Raw genomic sequence first — 25,656 nt, 5'->3', positions numbered from 1 at the left:
CAACAGGTTGTCTCAAGGGGTCATTCACTTGTTCCTCTTTTGCTCTACTCCTATATTTGTCCTCATTTCTGTTCCTCATGAAGCTGGTTTCAGAAGCCCCTGTCTCTTAAAGAGCCCACAGCTGTCCTTCTAAGGCAGACCTCTCCCATCACAAACTCCAATGGAATAGAATTCAAAGCCAGTGGGCTCACATCCGGGAGGATTAGGAAGGCAACAGAAGAATGAGGTGCACTGAGAATTTTGCCCCATCTTTAGGCTCTGCCCTCCCAGACCTAGACAACCAAAGCAGAAAAAGAGTACTAGGGTCTTTGAAGAAGTCCATTATTTACCAGGAAAGACAGAGGGTTGCCCAATGTCTGTTTCAGCTTCCTTCAACTGTAAACAACTAACCCTAGCTTCCCATCAGTGGGCCCAGTTCTCCTCTAGGAAGTACCCAATATATAAGAAGGTCTAATATGAATTATTAAAACTTTCATAATTTTTTCCTTCTCTCCCTAGGTCCTACATATTACCCACGTAAGAACTACATGACAAAAGCTAGATATGTGTTTAATTTTGATAAGGTGACTCTTAAAAATTTTATCTGGGGACCAAAAAAAAGTTTTAGTTACTGAAACTGTGAAAATGATTTGAATTATAGTAAGTGGGTCTGGGAACATCAGAGAAAGTGGAGAATATGGGTCCTTGGAGCTAGTATAGAGTATGGGATAACTCAGAAAATAAATGATTTAGTGGTCATAGTAGTGTACTTCAAGCTGAAAATGAGATAGGAATACAGGAATGAAATTCTCTTTTCTTTTTTTTTTTTTTTGCGGGGCAGTGAGAGTTAAGTGACTTGCCCAGGGTCATACAGCTAGTAAGTGTCAAGTGTCTGAGGCTGGGTTTGGACTCAGTTCCTCCTGAATCCAGGCCTGGTGCTTTATCCACTGAACCACCTAGCTGCCCCTTAGGAATGAAATTCTCTATGGACTTAGTTACTTATGACCTTAGAATAGCTGGAACTTGATGTTCTGTTCCAAGTTTTCAGGGATAGTTTACATTAAGAAAACCCTAGTTATGAAAAATCCTTTGCACAAGAGGTAAATTACAGAATGATTAGTCATGTAACAAATGGTTCCTTCCATTTACTAAAGAACTCATGCTTCCCTAAAGCATTGAGTTGTTTTATAGATTGTTAATTATTTGATGAAACTTGAAAACAAGAGAAACTTTAAGTGTTAGGGGCTGCTGTTAATTAAAGATCAAACAAAAAAAAACAAGAAAAAAAAGCTGAGATATTATCCAATTTCTAAAAATCACATAATTTGTTCAGGAATGCATCAATCATGTAAAGCAAAGTGAGCCCAGGCGGGATCCTGGGTATACCTCCATGTCTAATTCTGTGCCGTGCAGCTGAAAAAAGATATTTGGGGACAGCTAGGTGGTGAAGTGGATAAAGCACTGGCCCTGGATTTAGGAGGACCTGAGTTCAAATATAACCTCAGACATTTGACACTTACTAGCTATGTGACCCTGGGCAAATAACTTAACCTCATTGCCCCCCCAAAAAAACTGGAGGTAAGGATGGGGTCAATTTAGCTCCAAATTGAACAATGATTCCAAATACAGGTGACTGGAGGAAGATATTGAGACAGATCACCCATGGACATAGAAATTCCAATTTTCAGACATAATACTCTGATCTACTGGACTGGGCTACCCTGCCCCATGGAACTGGACATGTGGTCTAGCCCCTTTCTATGTGACAAGCTTACCAACCTCTTACTAGAGTTGTTATAGCAACTCTCCATTGTGTCACACAGAATTAAACACTATGCATCTTGGAACATAGACTACTGTGGAGGAACCTCCTCCCTAGCAAATTATAAGAGGTATAGAAAGACTCTCCTCTCTCTTTTTTGAGCATACTACTCTGGGACCCTGGCAACTCTCCCTTGGGTTTCCAATCAAGAACAGAGAGAATTTCTCTCCCATCCTTCCCTCTAATTACAGTAATAGAAGTTATAAACGCATGGCAACAAGAGAATATGCTTGCCTAGGTAAGCCTGAAACTGACCTCAAGCCCTTGGCTGCTGTTCCCACTTTGTATCTCTCCCCTGAACACAGGACACCAAACATCAATTCTGAGGAGTAGATGGGTGTTTCCAAGCTCATGGGTTTGTGAGTTTCCAGGTTCCCAAGTCAGTGCCAGTTGTCCAATAAAAAGTATTTTCTTCTACTACGATTTTCTTAGGGAAGGAGATGATGACTGATAGACTTATCCTAAACATAAAAATATTAAAGGTTAGTTTCTGGCTTGGCCAAAAGATCTATATCTTTCTGAAAAATAGACTATAAAATATCTATTCAGCTATCCCACATACATCCTGGGACAATACAGGATGTCCCTAAAGTCTTAAGCTATCAAAGCTTACAAGCGCCCTAAGACTTTGGGGACACCCTATATAATAGGTGTGTTGGGTTATTGTTTTATGTTTCAAATCTTTGTTAATATGTACCATTTAAAATGTATTCTGGGGAAAACTGGAAGATAGTATGGCAGAAATTAGGCATAGACCAACATCTTATACCTTATACTAAAATAAGGTCAAAATGGATACATGATTTAGATATGAGAGGTGATACCATAGGTAAATTAGGAGAGAAAGGAATAGTCTACCTTTCATATCTTTGGAAAGGAAAACAGTTTATGACCAAACAAGAGATAGAGAATGTTATAAAATGCAAAATGGATGGTTTTGAGTACCGTAAATTTAAAAATTTTTTGTACAAACAGAAGCAATGCATCCAAAATTAGAAAGGAGGCAGAAAGCTGGGAAACAATTTTTGTGGGCAGTACTTCTGATAAAGGCCTCATTTCTAAAATATATAGGGAACTGTAACGATTGGAATAACGCCACCTGCTGGATACTTACTGTAGAAGAGTTCTGCCCATGAAGCGAAGGTCTTTGAGGGCAAGACCAGGAGTCTTTTCTTTGGTATCAGGAAGTGACGCGGAGTAGTGGGAGGAGGAAGGAGGAGACTGGCGCTTTTTCCTGAGGACGCTGGCGGAGAAGGGAGCTAGAAATGTGCTCTCCCTTTAATAGATAGGAATCTAGGCCTTTTTCTCTCTCTTTACCAAACTCTTATTCTCCTTAATAAATGCTTAAAAGTCTAACTCTTGCTAAAGCTTTTAATTTATTGGCGACCACTCATTAGATATTTTAGACAGACTAGCTAGAATTTTAACCCATAACAGATGGCTGACCACGAAGAGGAAAGCTAACCCTCAGTCTTCTGATCTTCTGGTTGGGTAAGAAATTTCCCCTCCCTCTCCCTTTAACTGCTAAGTACTGGCGTACTGGCTGTGTTTTCCTTTAAATTTTTTCGAATGGACCTTTTAAACTCCCTAATTACCCTATTTTTGATTTTAGTCTGTTTAACCAGACAAATGGGAGATAAGATCATGTTAATGCTTTGTTTTTGTGGACTTTCTATTTTTCTTTTTATTTTTGTTAAAAGAGCCAGCAACTTACTCACACAAGGAAATATCTCTCCCTCTCCCAACCATGCTTTTTCAGAGAAACCTGAAGAGATTCCCGCAGCTTTTCCCAGTTCTAACAGTAATTGTTGCTTTAATTTTGCATTCCTGGAGGCAATGACCCACCCTCTAGAAGCTTTTAATCCCCTAGCACCTGGAGGCAAAGTGGGGGAAGAGGAATCCAGGCCTGAGTTCAAAATCAAGTCTGATTCAAATTGCTCTGGTCCCTCCCCTCCTCTCCAGACCCCACCCTCTACTCCTCCTATGGCCAAGCCCATAGCTTCCCCTGCCTGGGAAGTCCAGAGATCTGATGCTCATGCGCAACTTTCTCTAACTACATTTGCAGCTTCAGGCTCAGCCCTTCCCCAGCCTGGCTGTGCTTCTGAGACAACCTTAGAAAGCCCTTTAAATTCCAGATATGCTCGTTTTGTTCATAATTTTGCTAACCTGCTTTTGTCTTTAATTAGTAATCTTATAAAGCATTTGTATGGTGAAAAGACTGACAGACAATATAGAGGGGTTAAAGAAGAAAAACTTAAGCTGAATAAGAATGACAATCATCACCATAGTTCAAGACTCCGCTTCTTTTGCCATGGAAGGGTATATATTGTACAGAAATGTAGAAGTAAGCAGCAAGGTATTGATATGAGTATTGGGGATTTTAGATACCGGAATCAAAAGTGTTCTGAATTCATTCAGAGTATTAATGTCAGTTCAGAGGTTACATAGGATTTCTATGCTATTACATATACATTTTGAAATTAATGGTATGGGTTTATTTTCGTAGAGATTTTCCTGCTTTTGAGATTGTGTTTTATACTTAGTTTTTAAAACAAGGAGAATATTTGTAAAAGCTTTTTATAGTCATGTGATCAAGTTTATATTTTATAATACTCTTATTGATATTAAGTTCATATTCATTTAGATTTCCTTAGTTTGAATTTCACTGTATTTTATTGTTCCATGTGTATTTTCTTCTATTCATTTGTCTATCTAATTTTGAAACATTGCAAGATGGTTTTGATTTTATTATACAATGTTAATTCTAGGAGTATTGTGCTCCCATATTCTGAGTTATTTGTTTTTGTTATTTTTTCTCAACTGATTATTTGATCAAACTCTTTAAAGAATTTCCTTGGCAAATTGGTTGCCATGGCAAGTGTAAATTGATTCTAGAAGTATTATTTTTGATAAGCATATTCCCAAAAAAAAAAAAAAAAAGGGGAACATTTGTAAAAGTTTTCTTTTTTCAAAAAAAAAAAGTTCTTTGAGATTGTGTTGTGCTTTAACTTGTATTCAAATATGTTCTGATTTTTCACAAAAGTAATTGTATACTAAGTAAAAAAAAGGGGTATCATTTGAAATTGTTGCATAATTATATATTGTGTTCTGAGTCAAGATGTATTCACATTTTTTGCAATCATTTATTATCCTCAATTTTTAAATCCATATGAGACTTGGATTATGGGAACTTATCATTTAAGACATTAATTGCCTTTATTCTGAGTTATCAGATGCCAGTTGGCCAAGATGCCATCCAATCACAAGAGGAATACATGCAAGAGCAGACACTGAACTGTCACATGAGGGGAGACATGCATGAAGTCAAGGTATGGCCAAGGGAACGGCTTTTGACAAATGTTGAGGTTGGATTCTCTTGGTTTAATATTTTATTTTATTTTTCCCCACAATATTGTACAGATGGCTGGAAGTATTCATCCCACCCATCTCACTTCTACACCTGGCTTCTATGCTCCCTCCTATATGCCTGATGCCATGGACCATCTCAATCCCATGCATCTGATTAAGTCTGACTCAGTTTCCTCCAATATGTTCAGTGGCATGGACATATATTCCATCCACCTATTTTAAGCCTGGCATACTGCATGGGCAGTATATATTGCTCAAGTGTGGGAATGCTCATATCCCATCATTTCTCTGTTCTTTTATGGTAACCCCCATAATTATCTCAGGTGTCATGATAAATACAGTGTTGAATTTGGCCTTGACATCTGTTACTAATTATATTAGATTTTCTAATTTCTCATAATGGCATGAGGATAATTAGGCAGATGATGCAAAAAGTGATGAAACAAAGATAAAAATTATTTTTAAAAATTAATATCGCAGCAATTGTCTTCTCAAATACCCTCCATAAGGGGGGACTATAGTAATATTATAATTTTAAAGAATGGTTCAATTTTTGTTTTATTATATGTTTCATGTGTAACAACTAAGATTCTGAATTCCCTTAGACATGTTTTTGAGAACTTTCATTGTTTGATTTGATTATTGACAAAGCTATTTTAAAGTTGTGTTAAGCTCAATTTTGTAGGAAATTTCCTGGCTGATTACCAGTATCCACACATCAACCCCTGAAAAGACTTCCATTCCACGACTACACCTAGAGGACATCTGAGAAAAGACTTTCAGAGACTTTAAATGAACAGTTTTGTTTTGGTTTTTTCTCTTTTCTTTTTCTGTTATAATATACACCATCTGTAATATGTATTCTCTGCAGAGGCCCTCCCTTTGCAAGACCAATGTCAAAGCGTCGGTTCATGAGGACAAAAAAAAAAATCGCCCCTCTGGACAAAACTTTCCTCTCTTCCTTTTCTATATTGTTGTTCACATATTATTAGTTAGCAATAGTTATTATATTGTTTTTACTGTTCCGTCAAGGAAACATTTTGTTTCTTGAGGAACAACAGGGGGGACTGTAACGATTGGAATAACGCCACCTGCTGGATACTTACTGTAGAAGAGTTCTGCCCATGAAGCGAAGGTCTTTGAGGGCAAGACCAGGAGTCTTTTCTTTGGTATCAGGAAGTGACGCGGAGTAGTGGGAGGAGGAAGGAGGAGACTGGCGCTTTTTCCTGAGGACGCTGGCGGAGAAGGGAGCTAGAAATGTGCTCTCCCTTTAATAGATAGGAATCTAGGCCTTTTTCTCTCTCTTTACCAAACTCTTATTCTCCTTAATAAATGCTTAAAAGTCTAACTCTTGCTAAAGCTTTTAATTTATTGGCGACCACTCATTAGATATTTTAGACAGACTAGCTAGAGAACTAAATCAAATTTATAAGAATCCAAGTCATTCCCCAATTGAGAAATGGTCAAAGGATATGAACAGGCAGTTTTCTGATGAAAAAAACAAAGCTTTCTATTCCCATATGAAAAAATGCTCTAAATCTCTAATGATTAGAGAGATGCAAATTAAAACAACTCTGAGGTACCACCTGACACCTATCAGATTGGCTAAAATGACAAAAAAGGAAAATAATAAATGTTGGAGAAGCTGTGGAAAAATTGGAACACTAATGCATTGTTGGTGGAGCTGTGAACTGATCCAACCATTCTGGAGAGCAATTTGGAATTATGCCCAAAGGGCGATAAAACTGTGTGTACCCTTTAACCCAGCAATACCACTTTTGGGTCTTTTCCCCAAAGAGATCATGGAAAGGGGAGAGGGACCCATATGTGCAAAAATATTTATAACTGCTCTATATGTGGTGGCAAGGAATTGGAAGTTGAGGAGATGCCCATCAATTGGGGAATGGCTGGACAAGTTGTGGTATATGAATGTAATGGAATACTATTGTGCTGTAAGAAACAATGAGCAGGAGGAGTTCAGAGAAACCTGGAGGGTCTTGCGTGGGCTGATGATGAGTGAGATGAGCAGAACCAGAAGAACTTTGTACACAGTATCATCAACATTGAGGGTTGATCTACTGTGATGGACTATATTCTTCTCACCAATGCAATGGTACAGAAGAGTTCTAGGGAACTCATGATAGAAGAGGATCTCCAAATCCAGGGGGGAAAAAAGAACTGTGGAGTGTAGATGCTGAATGAACCATACTATTTCTTTTGAAAAAAATAAATAAATAAAATGTATTCTGTTTGGTTTAGAAACTGAGTCACAGGAGAGCCATACTTCAGTTACTATTTTTATTACTTAAACAATAATCACCTCTATAACCTAACCAACCAGTAGTCATCTAGCCTTTGCTTGGAGATTTCCATTGAAGAGAAAATGACTATCTCCTAAGACAGAGAGCCCCACTTTTGTGCAGTTCTAGTTGTTAAGAAGTTTTTGTTTCCATTGCATCAATTTTGTTGCCTCTTAGAAACTTTGACCCACACTCTTTCAAGTTCTGCCCAGTAGTGTCAAGAAAGCCTTAACCCTCAACCTTGTACCAATACTTCAAATAATTGAAGATCGATACCATTGTTCTCTCCTTCCTCCCCTACTCCCTATGAAACTTTCTCTTCTTCAGGCTGAACACTCCCAATTTCTTTAAGTGATCTTATGATCTCAAGGGTAGGAAAAGAGAAGGATAAGAAGGAAACAAAACTTAAGTGTCTATTTTGCACCAGGCACTGAACTAAGTGCTTTACAAATATTTCATTTGATCCTCACAACAACCTTGGGACATAGGTACTACTACTGTCCCTATTTTACAGTTGAGGAAACTGAAGCAAACAGAGATTAAATGACTTGCCTGATGCATGGCTAGTAAGTGTCTGAGACCAGATTTAAGCTCAGATCTTACTGAGGTGGCACAGTGGATAGAGTGCTGAGCCATGAGTGAGGAAGACAATCTTGGTAGGTTCAAATCTGACCTCAGACACTTACTGGTCTGTGACCATGGGCAAGCCACTTAACCCTGTCATCCTCAGTTTCCTCATCTGTAAAATGAGCTAGAGAAGGAAATGGTAAGCCACTACAGTATCTATGCCAAGAAAACCTCAAATGAGTTCACAAAGAGTCATATATGACTGAAAAATGACTAAACTTCTTGACTCCAGACCCAGCATTCTATCCACAGTACCACCTATACACCCCTTCACCATCCTGGTTTACCCTCATCTAGACATTCTCCAGTTTATCAATATCATTTGTCAAATGGGATTCCTAAATCTGAACACAATTCTTTATAATATAAACATCCTCAATCACTTTCCTCCATATTCTCAGTATTTTTTGCGCATTAAAATTTGATAAATTGGTAACTCTGGACTTCTGGCTGAGGAATTCTTGATTTTCTATAGTTTCCTGCCCTCAAAGATCTTACTTTTTAAACGGAGAGGCAAAATGTAAACTTGTAGGTAAATGCACAATAAACAGAATAGATGGAAAGTAAGCTTAGTGGTAAGGCTACACCAAATATGTCCAAAAACTATTGGTTGCCATTCTGATTGTCATTCAGAAGTTGGTTTCCAAACTTAAAACTTCTGCAATGCAATAGTAGCTCCAAAGAGCATCATGGGAGCAAATGGAGCTTGGAATTCCAGGGACTCCAATGCAGTAGAGCATCACAGCAGAGCCAGGTCCTTCACAACATGGCTGCTTCCCACCTTGCCAGTCATCTTACATTAAATTTGCATTCTCTCATCCAGCAACACCGGTCTTCTTTCCTTGCTTTATTATTTTGGGGGGGGGGGGCAGCAGGGCAATGAGGGTTAAGTGACTTGCCCAGGGTCACACAGCTAGTTAAGTGTCAAGTTTCTGAGACTGGATTTGCTTTATTATTATTTCTCACAAACCATACTTCTCTGCCCCTTCCGTCCAGTTGTCCCCACGTCTGAGACACTCTCCCTCTTCACCTTGGCTTCTTTCAAGACACAGCTTAAAGCCCATCTTCTGCAAGAAGAATTTTTGGTTCAACACTAACCACCCACCACACCTTCCCTTCACATCCCTCAATGGGTGGTGCCTTCCTTCTGAGACCACTTCACATCTACACTATTTAACCTGGTACAGTTTGCACATTGTCACCTCCTTTAAAATGTAAGCTCTTTGAAAACAGGGATTTTTGCCTTTCTTTGTATCCCCCAAGGCAGGGGTACAGGAAGTGTTTCATAAATGCTTTTCAGTGGATTGATTGTCAATGGGTTGGTTAGTTGGTTGGTAAATGACGGGCACTCTTAGGATAGGGATTGTATTTCTTAAGCCTCTGCCCCTATTAACCCGCTCTTCCCCACGATCTCTTTTCTACAAGTTGAAGGGGATCCTTCCTTTTGAAGAAGGCATCCCTGGTTGTTTACAGTGAGGAAAACCACAGAGATAAGGATGTGGCTGCCGAAATCTCTATTAGGCAACAGGAAAGGCATCACGTTTCATGGAAGTGACTGAATTTCTTCAAAAGTTCCTTTGTGCTTCCGGCTCCACCCTCACACCTCCTCCTCTTGGTGTCCTCACCTTCCATCTTTGGTACTGCCTGAGATATAAGGTCAGCCACCAAAGCACACAAATGTATACAATATCTGACTGAAGCCAGGTCTTTATTTTTAAATCCATAGAGTTGCTGAATTTGTTAAGCTTTGTTGTTGTTGTTTGCCCTTTGTTCTCAAAAAAGACCATGACATTGGGAAGTGATGTCTAGACTTGCATTGAATTGGATTTAAATGAGGGAGGGCTGTGCAAGGTCTCCAACCTCACTCTCTCCTCCAGAGTCATCTGGGTCCAGTGGCAAAATATATATCAGGACAACTGCCAATGACCCCAGATGTTTATGGCAATTAGGGTTAAGTGACTTGCCCAGGGTCACACAGCTAGTAAGTGTCAAGTGTCTGAGGCCAGATTTAAATTTAGGTCCTCGGACTCCAGGGCCAGAGCTCTATCCATTTTGCCACCCAGCTGCCCCATTGAACCAAAAAGTAATGATACCCCAAAGCCCTCTAGTTGCATGTAGCTATATCATGTACAAATGGTAGCCCTCTATGGAATTAGAGTTAGGGTTAATGTGGGTTGGTCTTGGTTAATGGCAGTTATAGGACTATAGGCCAAAGCCGGAATGGACCTCAGAAGCCACTGAGTTCAACTCTTTCATTTTTTAGATGAGGTACAGAGAGATTAATTTACTTGCCCAGAGTCCCACTGTCAGTGTGACTCTGAACATGAAGCTAGAATAGAATGGTATTAACTTTTCCTGGTTTTCAGGGACACAAGAAGTCAAAAAAAAAAAAAAAGAAGCAGAAGAATGAGGCTGAATGTGGGGTGAAATTCATTATTACCAAGTATACTCCTATTCAGGTAGCTTGGAGAGGGAATAGGAGCTGGGATATTTAAGGAAGGGAAAGAGTGCTTATTAATTACTGATAGATAGTTCTCATAAGACTGGGCCTGGTGGTCTTGAGACAACAATGATAGTCTCCTCTTAAAATAGGTTGTAGCTTATAGAATCTATATGTTGAAACCATTTTTAAAGGTTTTCATGATGGCTTCCCCTTAAGGGAGGCATATGAAATGTGCTCAAGGAAGAATACTGACAATAATATGTTTTGAAAGTTAGTACAGGGGCAGCTAGGTGGCACAGTGGATAGAGCACCGGCCCTGGAGTCAGGAGTACCTGAGTTCAAATCTGGCCTCAGACACTTAACACTTACTAGCTGTGTGACCCTGGGCAAGTCACTCAACCCCAATTGCCTCACTAAAAAAAAAAAAAAGAAAGAAAGTTAGTACAGCTGTGTCTCCCACATAATATTTTGTCGACTATCAGCTTGTTTTTCTCTCTGATGACAAACTTCAAAAATAATGTTTGAGGGGCAGCTAAGTGGTGCAGTGGATAAACCGCTGGCTCTGGATTCAGGAGGACCAGAGTTCAAATCTGGCATCAGACACTTGACACTAGCTGTGTGATCCTGGGCAAGTTGCTTAACCCTCATTGCCCCACAAAAATAATGATGATGATGATGATAATAATAATAATAATAATGTTTAACCCTGACCTCTGATATGAAAATTGGTCAGCTTCAGGGAGGCCACCCACAATCAGAGTATAAGAACCTCAGTCTCAGAAGAGCACCGTGGAGCAGCCCCTTCCTGCTAGATGAACCCACATTTCTATGCTCCCCAAGGCAGCACCACCTTTACATGAATTATACTCTGGGTTAGTGTGTACACATGAGTTATGTCAGCTCCCCTTTTCTCTCTCCTCTTTCCCTGCTTTCTCATTACTTGCAATAAAGCTTTGCGTTGAACCGATTCCCACTGTTTTACATGTTATTCTCAGCATTCAAACTCATCAAGGGGTTCTTTCCCTCCACGACCCCTTGCCTCTGGCTGACCTACAGGCCCTCTCATAGAAATAAACTGGGTCCCCAGACAAGGACTTAACTTAATAACGACCACACTTACAGTGGGGAAATATGGTACTGTGATCCCACTCATAGAAAGCAAGAATCAATAGGGGTATCCTATGTTCCCCCAGGAGGGACTCCCTCATGCCAGAACCCTGCACAAAACAATAGTTAAGGTAGAAACCTGAATAATCATCTTTTAATCTGGGCAGCATGATTCAAAGCTCCCCTTCGCATACAACCAGCTTTCCTGTGGTTTCAACATCACCAGTTGCAACAGCTTCACTCGCTGTCACTATTGAGCCCCTACTTCGTACACAACACTATTCAAGACTAATTAGGACCATCACTAATTTATTTCAGAAGCTAGAATTTAGAAGGAAGATGTTACTGGGTTGGGGTTTCAGGCTCAGTGCCCTCGTAACAAACACCTCTGGCTGCTCTCTGAGAAGGGAGTTGCTTACTACTGGTGAGAGGCTGGCTGGAAAGTTCATCATCTGCCCTTCTTTCTTTGCTCAAGGACCAGAGGCACAAAGAACTGGGACTCCAGAGGCTAAATAGGGCACCTATATTAAAAATGATGACTAAATAATGGTAGGGTGGTCTCACTGACAGCCAATGATGTTGCTAGACAAGTCCAAACCCCTAAGAATTCATGCCATGGAGAGAGTCATTTAATGTCATGATTATTAGATCATTACCACCTAAATTGAGAGTAGGAGACTCTTCCAAAGTGACATGGGAAGATACTCCCTGTTGAGGAAAGCCTCTGGGTGAAAGGAATCTACCTACTTTATTCATTTGACTTTCCTACTAAAATTTAGGAAATCTCTGGAAAAGTCAAACCTTTAGCCCCTTCCAGCTCATTTACACCTTGATTATCAATTGACCTTTTAGCAAGGATTTATGTGTCTAATAGAGGTCAGATGCAGTCCTGGTTGGTTTTTCTTTGTTAAAAAAAAATTGTTCACTATATGGAAAGGATATCTTGAAATAATTGGGGGCATAAAAACATAAGATATCAATAAAACTTGTTTTAAAAAAAGAAAGAAATGAAAGTCAAAAGAAAGACAAGAAGGTACCTACTTCACAATTTTGCTAAATATTGAGCCAAACTGGCAACCTCACCAGGCCTACCAGAAGTCACCCCAGGTGTGCATTTGTGATAGATTGTTGACTCCCATTTTATTTTATTTTATTTTATTTTTGCAGGAAAATGAGGATTAAGTGACTTGCCCAGAGTCACACAGCTAGTGTCACATGTCTGAGGTCAGATTTGAACTCAGGTCCTCCTGAATCCAGGGCTGGTGCTTTATTTACTGCGCCACCTAACTGCCCCATTGACCCTCATTTTAAAAGCAAACCTCTTTAGCTTCAAGATATGAGGGAGTTGGGGGAAATGACACTTAACCTACATTGCAACCTTTTCCAAGAACCCAGCCAAGTTTCTTCTTGTAGCAGTGGTTACTGATCCATTGCATGCATATTTGTCAGCCTTGCTCCATGTTTTAAGCAATCAATCAATAAACATTTATTAAATGCCTACCATGTGCCAGACACTGTGCTAAGGGCTGAAGATACAAAAAGAGGCAAAAGATATTCCTGGCCCTCGAGGAGTTCACAATCTAGTACGGGAGACAATAAAGAAATATGTACAAACAATCTATATATGGGATAAATAAGAATTGTTTAGAGAGGGAAGGCACTAGAATTAAGAGGGGTTGGGAAAGGCTTCCTGTGGAAGATGGAATTTTATTTGGGACTTGAAGGAATCAGAGAAGCCAAGGGGCAGAGATAAGGAGATAAAGCATTCCAGGCAGGGAGAACAGCCAGAGAAAGTGCCCGAGAGCCAAGAGATGGAGCATCTTTTTCATAGAATAGCAGAGAGGGCAGTGTCAGTGGATAGAAGAGTAGTTAGCAGGGAGTAAGGTATAAGAAGCCTAGAAAGGTAGGAGGCAGGCTAGATTATGAAGAACTTTGAATGTCAAACAGAGGATTTGTATTTGATCCTAGAAGCAGTATATAGTTTACTGAGAAGGAAGGTGACATGGAATATTTTAATCACAGAAAACATGAGAAGCTTAATATAAAATATGTTGTTGTTGTTGAGTCATTTCAGCTTCAACTGACTCTTTGTGACTCCATATGGGGTTTCCTTGTCAAAGATACTGGTTTGCCATTTCCTTCTCCAGCTCACTTTACAGATGAGAAAACTGAAGCCAATAGGGTTAAATCACTTGCCCAGGGTCCTACAGCTAGTGTCTGAGGCCAGATTTGAACGCAAGTCTTTCTGACTCCAGGCCCAGGGCTCTATCTCTGCCTTTAATGTTAACATTCTAAGATATTCATCCTGGCTAAAAAGTATAGAATATTTCTATTTGCAAGATTATAATTGCCCCAAGTAGTCTCCAATGAATTTCTTTATCTGTAACAAAGGGAAGCCTCCACCTGGAGGTAGTGAGACTGTAGTTCATTCTTTCTAGGATCTACACAGGCAAAAGGGAATCCCCCCTTTATGTCATTTTCCATTGGAGTCCTTTGGCATTCAAGCTTCTGAAATGAGCTATGAGGCATTAAGAGCTCCTGTCTTTGGGTGCTGTCACTGTGTGTAAACTGTGAGATGGAAACGCCCCACCTTCTCTAGCTCAGGTCCTCCAATGGGCAACAATTCAGGACTTTCCACTTTCCTGTGACCCCTAAACATCTTACATTCATAGAAACAAAGATCTTTATTTTTAATTGGATACTATATCTCTGTGTTGTGTGGGTTCATTCATGGATGGGTACTTAGATGGGAGGCATTGAGAAGACAGGGACCACAGCTATTAATTTTTCTCCATGCAATGTCCAGCACTAGGACACTTCATCAACCACTTTGTCTCATGGTGCTGATAGCAGCAATCATCAATATGATGAAACCAAGAAACTGAGTCATTCTTATCTAATGTATGATCTGCCAAAGGAAATCCTTCCGGAAAGCTAGCTCCTTGGTCATGCATGACTTCAAAAGAAAAAAATGTTTCTCTAAATGACATCCTTAGACCACCTTGAATTTAAACATCGGAGTAAGCCCTAACCTCAGTATCCCTGATAACCACTCCAGAGGAACCAAAGTAAGCGAAGAGACCTGAGGACAGGGTTGAAGTGTTTAGCTTAGGGTAATATATTTAGAGTTAGAAGGGACCTTAGAGGCTGTCACATTCCACCCCCTCATTTTTACAAATGAGCAAACTGAGGCCCAGAGAGGTAAGTGACAAACTCTGAGCCACACAGCTAGTAAATATCTGAAGCTAATTTTGAACAGAAGTCTTCTTGATTCCAAGTCTGGCACTTCATCCACTTCATGTTGTCTTTCACACCTGGTACTGTGGGTTTATGCCATGCCTTTTTATGCCAATTTCCTGAGATATTCATCTTGGGAATTTAGTTTTCAGGCTTTGTGAGCAAAATAACCACCCAGGCCAGGGTTGTTGACACGAGTCAATCAGTTAAACATTTATTAAGTACCTACTATGTGCCAGGCACCATACTAAACACTGGGAATACAAAGAAAGACCCAAAAAAATTCCTGCTTTCAAAGAGCTCACAGTCTAATAGGGGAAACCACATGTCAACAACTATGTACAAATCAGATACGTGCAGGACAAATTGGGAGTGATATCAAAGGAAAGGCACTCAAGTTAAGGAGGATGGAGAATGGCTCCTTGCAGAAGGTGGGATTTTAGCTGGAACTTGGAAGAAGCCTGAGAAACCAGGCAGTGGGGATGAGGAGGGAGAGTGTGGAAGTCAGCCAGTGAAAGTGCCCAGAGTCAGGAGATGCACTGTTGTGTTCTGGGCATAGCAAGGCCTTTGAAAGCCAGTCAGAGGATTTTCATAAACAGAAGCCCATCCTGGATGGTGATACTACTCAGAGGAAAAGCTAGGCAAAACCGTAGACAATATGTTGAGATATTATTCTCTCCCTCTATATCCCAGGACCTTATCCTCAGGGTCCCTCAATGGTTTCTCAGGTTTCAGTCCTTGCCTCTTATTCACTCATTCAACAGACATTTAATAAGCCCTTACTGTGTTTGAGGGACTATGGCTATGTTCTGAATGTACATACAAAGACCAAACCAAAACAATTCCTGGCCTTGAGCAGCTTACAGTCTATTGAAGGGATACAACATGTACAAAGACAAATGTAATACAAATTAATTTGGGGAGGAAGAGACTGATGAAACCTGGGGGCATCAGGAAAAACTTCAAAAAGGAAATGGCACCTGAACTTAGCCTTAAAGGCATACAAGAAGCAGAGATGAGAAGGGAGCTTATTCCACACATGGGAAAAAAACACCATAAACTTTCATCCCTATATTCTAAGTCTCATCTTCTAATCCCAGTCAACCCAATAACTTCTTATTGGTAGAGTCTTTTATATAGGGTTTTGTGAAATTCTGAACTGATGATACTCAGACAGCAGCAGAAACTGAAGAAGAGGCAAAGGAGGAGGATGAGATATGGTGGCGTGCCAAGAAATCCTGACTGACCACACCACGGGCAGCCAGGATTTTAAGGAAGCTGTGGCGAAACTTCTGTCCAATGAAAGCATAGATAATGGGATTGAGGCAGCTGTGGAGGAAGCCCAGCACTTCAGTGACATCCAAGGCCCTGTCAATCTCCTCCCTTCTCGAACAGGTGTCCTCGATCATTTTGGTCCTCAGGAGGGTGTCAGTGACCAGCACCAGATTGTAGGGCAGCCAGCAGAGTAAGAAGACAAGGACCACAGCAAAGATGACCCGCATGGCCCGATGCTTCTGTCCCATGTGTGCTTCAAAGAGGGTGCGCAGGGTGAAGCCATAGCAGAAGAGCATGACCAGCAGGGGCAGGACAAAACCAAAGGACTGGGGCAGGATCCTCAGTACCAGCCGCCATTTTTCAGTATTGTTGCCCAAGTTCTCATAACAGACAAAGCCATTATTCTCTGACTTGAATGCCTCACGGGAGTAAAGAATGGGCATGGACAGGACCAAGGACAGGCCCCAGATGCCCATGCAGATGAATTTTACCCAGTGGCGCTTCTGAGTCAAAGCACGAGTAGCATGGACAATGGCTAGGTAGCGGTCTACACTGATGCAGGCCAGCAGCAGAATGCCACTGTAGAAGTTGACCTCCTTCAGGAGGGAGACAAATTTGCAAAGAGGGGTACCATAGATCCAACCTTTCACCTTGGAGGCGGCCCAGATGGGCAGTGACAGGGCAAAGAGCAGGTCAGCCATGGCCAAGTTGAGCAGGTAGATATCTGTGACTGAACGGCTGAGCCGGTTGTGGAGGATGACAAGCATCACCAGAAAATTTCCCAGCAAACTCAGAAAAAACACAAGACTGTAAACAACCATTACAAAATACTTGTCCAGTTTCCAGTAGTCCTGATGACAAGGAACAGCATCAGTTGATACAGAATCAGTATAATTGTCAAATTCGGAACCCCAAGGGTCATCATCTAAGAAGTATCTTCCATCCATGTCCTGCTGAAAATATCAGAAAGAAAGAAAATGTAATAAAATTCCTTGAGTTCAATGAATCCCTATTAAGAATGGTTGTGGGCCGGCTAGGTGGCGCAGTGGATAAAGCACCGGCCCTGGAGTCAGGAGTACCTGAGTTCAAATCCCGCCTCAGACACTTAACACTTACTAGCTGTGTGACCCTGGGCAAGTCACTTAACCCCAATTGCCTCACTAAAAAGAAACAAACAAAAAAAGAGAATGGTTGTGGGGTGGCTAGGTGGTACAGTGGATAGAGCACTGGCCCTGGATTCAGGAGGACCTGAGTTCAAAACCAGCCTCAGACACTTGACACTAGATGTGTGACCCTGGGCAAGTCACTTAACCCCAATTGCCTTACCAAAAAAAAAAAAAAGAAGAAGAATGGTTGTGAGTACATTGTAAAGAATAAACAATTTGAAAAACCTTAGGAACTCTGATTAATGCAATGCCCAACTATGACTATAAAGGACCAATGATGAAGAATATTACTCTTCACAGAGAGGTAATGGACTTAATATGAAACACACATATTTAGACATAGCCAATGTATGGATTTATTTTGTTTGACTATACAGATTTGCTACAAGAGTCTTGTTTTTACTTTTTTTTTTTCAGTAAGGTGGGAGGTAAAAGGGAGAGAAAATAAAAACATTTGTTCATTTCAAATTTTTAACTTAATTTTTTAAAGAATGGATGTGTACATGTTTTTGTGTGTTGCTTTTTTTTCAGACTGGCATCAGAGATCTTTATGAGGAGCTTTCTGGTACATCCTGTGGTCAGCATCTTTCATACTTTATTAACTGAATGCTCCCATCTCAGAATGGGATAGATCGGAATACAAGAAGATAATCTTAATCCAATAGATCTCTTTGAACCACAGCCTTTGAATTACACCCACGAAACCAGTCAGCCCTGTTTGTAGCCCTTCTCTCACCTCCACTTCTATTTCCAACAAATGAATGTAATTAGGAAATTAAGAAACAAGCCCTAGAAAAAAAACTGTTCAGTGGCCAAAGTCTGGTCTCCTTCCCTTTCCCATCCTCTTTTGTGCTATGTGCTATGTGATTTCTACCCCCATCACCATGATCTCTTATCCCTATCAAGTCTGGTTCTCATGAAAAAAACTGATATTCATGGAAATTGAGGGGTTGCCCATCAATTGGAGAATGGCTGAACAAGTTGTGGTATATGAACGTATTGGAATACTATTGTGCTGTAAGAAAAGATGAGCAGGCGGATTTCAGAGAAACCTGGAAGGACTTGCATGAACTGATGATGAGTGAGATGAGCAGAACCAGGAGAACATTGTACACAGTATCAACAACATTGTGTGTTGATCAACCATAATAGACTTGATTCTTCTCAGCATTACAATGGCCCAAGATAGTTCCAAAGGACTCATGATGGAAAATGCTTTCCAAATCCAGAAAAGAAAAAAAAAACTGTGGAATCTAGATGCAGATTGAACCATACTATTTCTCTTGTTTTTGTTGTTTTTCTTTTTTGAGATTTTGCCTTTTTGCTCTGATTCTTCTCTCATAACATGACTAATGCAGAAATATGTTTAATGTGATTGTACATTTATAACCTATATCAGATTATTTGCTGTCTTGGGGAGTGGGGAGGGAGGGGGAGAGAGGAGAAGGAGGGAGAAAAATTTGAAACAAGAAATCTTATAAAAACAAATGTTGAAAACTATCTCTACATGTAACTGGAAATAATAAAATATTTATATGGGGGAAAAAAGAAAACTATCTCTAAATGTAACTGGAAAATAATAAAATATTTATATGGAAAAAAAGAAACTTATATTCATCATTTACACTTCAATGGGGGGCGTTTTAAGCTTTTTCCCTATTTGAGAAACAATAAGTTATTCTCTGTTTTGTAAAAGCTCCTGGGAAGAGGGTGAAGTATGTCAGAAGTCTCTCCAAATTCCCTCCACAAAACAAGACAAAAATTGCCTCAAAGGGAATATAGAGCAGCAGAAGTAAACAAAAGTCAAGGCAAAGCAATTGTCTTCCTTAGAAAACGAGAAGACCCCAGGAAATATCCTGAGATGGAGGTTCAGCCTGAGTGAAGGTCAAACATGTCCAGGCTGACTCTGTGGAATTAACAAACAACAAGCCCCTGGGGGCAGCTGGGTTGGGAGGTAGCCTCAGCTTCAGGAACTTTCATGTAGGGACAGTGTTGGGGGAAGGGGGAGGGAAGGCTGAATAGAAGAAAATTGAAGGACCTTCCACTGTTGAGGGATGCTAAGCACAACTGTGCTGACTAGATGCATGATTGTTAAGGAGAAGGAGCTAGCACACACCTGGTGAGTGCAGTAAGTAGAAGGGTAGAGACGCTGCTGGCTCTAGGCACTTGCAGGAGGATAGAGTCCCTGGGTTTCATTTCTAGGGCAGAGAGGACAACTGTAGTCTGCCACCACAGGCAGGACCACAGAGAATAAAAACATCTGTGGAACAGCATGGCTGGGAGCCCTAGCTGTGGCTTAAGGATAGAGAGGAGAGCCTAAGGTTGGGCCCTGGGACAGACCTCATAAAATAACAGTAAGAAGGACCTAAGTTTTAGGGTATCATTTTCCACACCTCAAGACTAGAACATGAGTATATTAATAGCTGCTAAAGAACAAAATAAAAATAAAAATGAGTAAGGAAAGAAAAAAGAAAGCAAAGTTAAGTAGAATCCTGAATGGGGGAAAAAAGGCATTTAATGAACTGAACAACTTACAGGTATTTGTGACAAAAACAGCAGAATTTAAGATAAATTCAAAATATAAGATCTGTGAGAAATATAAGGTAAATAATAGAGAAGATCTGGGTTCATATTCAGAAGAAGCTAGGAGCTAAAAAAAAAAAAGTGACTCCTTTTTCAAGGAAAAGCATCAAATGGTCCCAAGCACAAAAAGAGTTCTTGGAAGAAGGATTTTTAAAATCAAAAAATGGGGCAGCTAGATGACACAGTGGATAGAGTACCAGCCCTAGAGTCAGGAGGACCTGAGTTCAAATCCGACCTCAGACACTTAACACTTACTAGCTGTGTGACCCTGGGCAAGTCACTTAACCCCAGTTGCCTCACCAAAAAAAAAAAAATCAAAAAACATCGCAGTGGATAAAGCACCAGCCCTGTATTCAGGAGGACCTGAGTTCAAAGCTGACCTCAGACACTTGACACTTACTAGCTGTGTGACCCTGGGCAAGTCACTTAACCCTCATTGCCCTGCCCCCACCCCAAAAAAATAAAATAAGAAAGATCAAGGGAAAACTAGAAAAAAAAATAAGAGCAATCCAAGAAAATAAAGAAAATTATGAAAAGAAAGTCAACCAACTTGAAATAAAGAATCAAAAACTTAAAGAAGAAAACAAATCATTGAAAATTATAACTGGACAAGATGAAGCTAATGACTCTATAAAACACCAAGAAATAATAAAACAAAATCAAAAGAATAAAAAAAAGAAGAGAATGTGAAACATCTCATTAGAAAAACAACTGATCTGGAGAGAGGAGAAATAATATAAGAATAGCAGAACTATGTGAAAATTACAATAAAAAAGAATCTTGCTACAATATTTCAAGAAATCTTCAAGGAAAATTATTCTGAAATTCTAGAACAAGAAGGCAAAGCAGAAAGAGCAAAAAAAACAAAAAATCCACCAATCACAACCTGAAAGAGACCCCAGGAGGAAAACTCACAGGAATATTATAGCCAAGTTCCAAAGTTCCCAGATTAAGGAGAAAATGTTGGAAGGAACAAGAAAAAAACAATTTAAATATCATGGAGCTACACTAAGGATTACACAAAACCTAGCAGTTACTATCCTGAAGGACCATAGGTCCTGGAATACTATATTTTGTACAGCAAAGGAACTGGGGTTCTGATCAGCAGTAACTTACCCAGCAAAGTTAAGTAGAATCCTAAATGGGGGGGGGGGGAAAGACATTTAATGAACTGAATGACTTACAGGTATTTGAGATAAAAACAGTAGAATTTAAGGGAAATTCAATATATAAGATCCAGGAGAAATATAAGGTAAATAATAAAGACCAATTATAATGGACTCAAAGCCAAACTGTTTACTTCTTATATGTGAAAATGTTTTCAGTACTTTTGTGATTATCATCATTCTTTGGGTAGTTTGGAAGAAAGATTTGGGCCAAGCTGTATATGATGAATGAAACTAAATTGTCTAGGGAGAGATTAAAATGAGTAATTATCTCATACAAATGAGGCATGAAAGCAAGAATTGATACAGAAGAAGCAAGTAGGGGAATAGCAGGTAATGCTGGAACCTTACTCTGATCAGGAATGGGTTAAAGAGAAATATGTGTGTGTGTGTGTGTGTGTGTGTATGTACAAAAGTTTTCTAAATTTAGAAAAAAATATGAGGGTAATGGAATAGGTTGGGGGAGGATAAGGGAGGGACTCTCACAGAGGTAGGTACATTAAGGAATAGGAGGGCTAGATAAGGAGTACAAATAGAGTAAGGAGGGATAAGGTAAAGAAGGTGAGAAGATACTGAGGAAAAATTGGAAGGAAGGAAATACACAAGTCATTATAGCTTAGCATTTGAATGGGAAGAATTTACCAACAAAACAGAAATAGAGAGCAGATTAAAAATTTGAAGTCAATAATATGTTGCTTTCAGGGAACACAATAAAAATGAGAGATACACACAAAGATAAAATTAAGGGATGGACTAGAATTTATTATGTAAAAAAAGCAGGGGTACCAATCGTGATCCCAGAAAAAGTTAAAGCTAAAATAGATTTAATCAAAAGGCAAAAATAGGAAAATGACACTATGTGTCACCAATAACATTCAATATTGTTTTAGACTGCTTGAAATAACTAGGCAGTATAAAATACCTGAGAGTACACCTGCCAAAACAAAATAAAGTACTGTTTATACAAATAAAGTCAGATTTAAATAATCAGAGGAATATTTATTGTTCATGGGTAAGTTAAGCCAATATAATAAAAATAAATTACAATTTTACCTAACAATTCTATTTATTCAATGCCATCCCAACTAAATTACTAAAAAAAAAATCTTACTGAATTAGAAAAAATAATAACAAAATTCATTTGGAAGAATAAAAGGTCAGGAATTTCAAAGATACCAGGGAAAAAAAAGATGTAAGAGAAGGCAATTCAACAGTATTGGACCTTAAACTATATTATAAGGAAAGATCATTGTTGAAGTATAAAATGGATAATTTTAATTATTTCATTTTTATTTTTATTTTTATTTTTGCAGGTCAATGAGGGTTAAGTGACTTGCCCAGGGTCACACAGCTAGTAAATGTCAAGTGTCTGAGGCTAGATTTGAACTCAGGTCCTCCTGAATCTAAGGCTGGTGCTTTCTCCGCTTTGCCACCTAGCTGCCCCTAATTTTGATTATTTTAAATAAGAAATGTATAAATAAAAGTAGAAATTTGGGGGAAATTTTCATAGGTGATCTCTCAGGTAGAATGTGTTTTTGTTGGAATACTGCTATGGTCTGTGTGACCTTGGACAAATCACTTAACCCTCATTGCCCAGCAAAAACAGAAGAAAAACAAAACAAACAAAATTTAAAAAAAAAAAAAAGGAATACTGTTATGGTGTAAGAAATGTCAAGTGGGACAGCTGGTTGCTGCAGTGGATAAAGTACCGGATTCAGGAGGACCTGAGTTCAAATCCAGCCTCAGACACTTGATACTTACTAGCTGTGTGACCTTGGGCAAGTCACTTAACCCTCATTGCCCTGACCAAAAAAAAAAAAAAAAAAAAGACATGACAAGGTAGTTTCGTTTAGAAAAACATGGAAAGACTTGGACCTATGAAGGAAGATGCTATCCACTTCCAGAGAAAGAGATGCATAGTACAGAAATATGCATAGTACGGTCTTACATATATGTGTATGAGTGTGTATATGTGTATGTTCATAGATATTTATAGATATGCATATATCTATAAATATCCCAGTTTAATTGCACTATTCTTTGGGGTAAGGGAAGGGGGAGGGAAGGAAAAATGAAATAAGGTAAAAACTGTACAGCAGAGAACAAAAGAAAATCTACAAGGAAACAAAGAAAAGCTGGGCAGCTTTGAAAACAACATGGAGTATTTATTAGATAGATTTTCTTGAAATGGAAATTTATTGTTTTATATTGAATCCCCTCATGTTCTGCTGTGTATATAAAAAATTTCTTTTTTTCTTTTTCATTTTATATTTGTTTAAACTGAATTAAAAATTCACCCCCCAAAAAAATTTAACCATTTTTTAAAAAAAGGAAATGTGTGCATATGGGGGTGGGTGGAGGGTAGTAGGACACCACTTCTGACCTGTCTCTGGAATTTGAGTTTTTCAAAAAGTGGTTGTGTAGGCAGAAAGAACGTTAGAGCTAAATTTAAAAGGAAGCTTCCTTACTAGCTGTGTGACCCTGGGAAAGTCACTTAACCCTCATTTGCCCTGCAGATAAATAAACAAACAAAGGGATGGAACTAACGAATGAATGAATGAACGAGCTGAATGAATGAATGATTAATAAAAGGCAGCTTCTGTTCTTGGTTTTGCCACTGCCCAGCTGCTATGATCCTTCTCTGGACTTCAGTTTTCTAGGTGATCTCTAACATTCTGTGAGCCTATGACAAATGTATTTCAACTCAATTATAAATTGCACAAGGATTTCATTGATTCACTTATTCACATAATCATAATCAACAAATCTTATTAATACTATGTTTCAAGGGCTGCAAAACACTTTTCATCACAACCCTGGAAGGGCAAGAATTGTTATCCCCATCTTACAGATAAAAAAAACCTGAGGCTTCGAGAGCCTCAACAGACACTTCTTAAACTCAATAGAAAGTTTTCATTTGAATAGGAGACAAACTCTCAAGACAAAGCAGCAAGTGTCTAATTGTGGCATTTCAGGCATCCGTCCAAAAAAAGGAGAAATAATTGTTTGGCTATGACCTTCTCAGTGCCACCACTTCTACCTTTACATGAAGCCAACTCTAATCTCTGGTCCATGTGCCAGGAAACAAATAGAAAGCAAGAAGGGGAAATCAAATCGCAAGGGAGATTTCCTAAAGCCCAGAGAAAGGTCCCCAAACCATAACTGACTTCTTACCTGTATTACCTACACAGGTTTTCCTCCCGTCCTCCCAGGCTAGACTCACAGTAGAGCTTTGAAAAAGGAGAGGAGTGACTTCACATCTAGGAGGAACATGATGACTATAAAGGAAAACCACAAGCCCAACCACCTTTCCCCTCCTCCCCATCCCTCCCTTCTGGGCTTTGCCCCGCCACTGAAGAAGGAAAAGAGGACCTAGACAGTCCTCTCCACTGAAAAACGTATCACTTCTCTATTCAAAGAAAAGACAGCACAGGAAGAGGAAATGATTCTGAAGACAGAACTATGGTGGGACCAAGTTCATGTTTGGCCATGACCCATGCTTTGGTCAGTGTAAGTCAGTACCAATGCAGTGGAAAGAAAAAGGACTAGATTTGTGGTCTGAGGACCTGGGATCGAATCCCAGATCTACCATTTAATAATTGTATGACCTTGGGGAAGTCATTTCCCACAGTCCTTCTCATCTGTAAAATGAAGATACTTGGAAGGTCCCTTCTGGTTCCAAATCTATGATCCTATAATCTCTTTCTGCTGCTTGCCTCTGGGTGAAAACTGTCTTAATTTGTGGCCACAGCTGCAATTTGCCAGCGCCTGTCTCCTTGGGACATTGTGTCTCTTGGACTCTCACCTGACATCTGCCTAAGGTCTTCCTTTAGACTCTGTTACAGACATTTTCACACTCACCAACACCTTCTGATGACTAACAGAGACCAATCTGACTGACTGAGATATTTCAGTCTGATTCATGTGGAATAATAAAAATAAGCATATCTACAATGCCTTGAGAAGGTATATATAGCACTCCCCCCCTTCCCCACCTCAACATTCCTGTGAACTCAGTAGTACAAATATTATTAGCCCAGGGGGCAGCTAGGTAGAGAAGGCACCAGCCCTGGATTCAGAAGTACCTGAGTTCAAATCTGGCCTCAGCCACTTGGTACTAACTAGTTGTGTGACCCTGGGCAAGTCACTTAACCCTCGTTGCCCTGCCGCGCCCCCCCAAAAAAAATATTATATATATATATATATAATTAGCCCCATTTTGCAAAAGGGCTTGGAAGAGGAAATAGCTCATTCAACCCATGTGTCCAGACTCTATGTCCAGAACTCTATTTTTCCTTGTTATCTGAAAGCCAGCGTTACAGCAACAGGAGCAGGTAGCCTGTTGATTGAGTGTTCAATTGCTCCTCTTCTTCGAAGCTGCCTTATTTCAAAGACCCGGGTTTAAAATCTTGCCTCTAACACGTGCTGACTGAATGTATGATTGGGGGGATTTAACCTCTCAGTAGCCCCAGGCAACTTTCTAAGATTGTAAGTGGAAATGAAGGTACCAATCAGCATCAGTCCGATGATTTTCCTCATTGAGAGTTCCCTCAATCAGTGTTTTCCCAAGCCTAGTCTTCAT

General features: G+C 39.7%; 1 protein-coding gene across 2 annotated transcripts; it reads right to left on the bottom strand.

The window, feature by feature from the left end:
- Positions 1 to 15,115: 15,115 nt before the first annotated feature.
- CXCR1 (C-X-C motif chemokine receptor 1) lies at positions 15,116 to 24,283 on the bottom strand. 2 transcript variants are annotated; one of them, XM_043996640.1, is made up of 2 exons: positions 24,249 to 24,283; positions 15,116 to 17,112 (listed from the first exon to the last, which is right to left on the bottom strand). In XM_043996640.1, the coding sequence occupies exon 2, from the start codon at positions 17,104 to 17,106 to the stop codon at positions 16,054 to 16,056; it is 1,053 nt and encodes a 350-aa protein (XP_043852575.1). In that variant the 5' UTR covers positions 17,107 to 17,112; positions 24,249 to 24,283; the 3' UTR covers positions 15,116 to 16,053. The 2 variants fall into 2 exon arrangements, with proteins under 2 accessions (XP_043852575.1, XP_043852576.1); XM_043996641.1 differs by having other exon boundaries at positions 15,116 to 17,109; positions 24,249 to 24,273.
- Positions 24,284 to 25,656: the final 1,373 nt, after the last annotated feature.

Source organism: Dromiciops gliroides, chromosome 3 (genome assembly GCF_019393635.1).
Source record: "Dromiciops gliroides isolate mDroGli1 chromosome 3, mDroGli1.pri, whole genome shotgun sequence".
NCBI classification, from domain to species: Eukaryota; Metazoa; Chordata; class Mammalia; order Microbiotheria; family Microbiotheriidae; genus Dromiciops; species Dromiciops gliroides.
Note: the sequence above shows the minus strand (reverse complement) of the source record. Positions and strands in the feature narration are given on the sequence as shown.

What these genes read in the sequence shown, in the direction of transcription:
- CXCR1 (XM_043996640.1), bottom strand. Translation starts at nt 17,106, where the DNA reads ATGGATGGAAGATACTTCTTAGATGATGACCCTTGGGGTTCCGAATTT.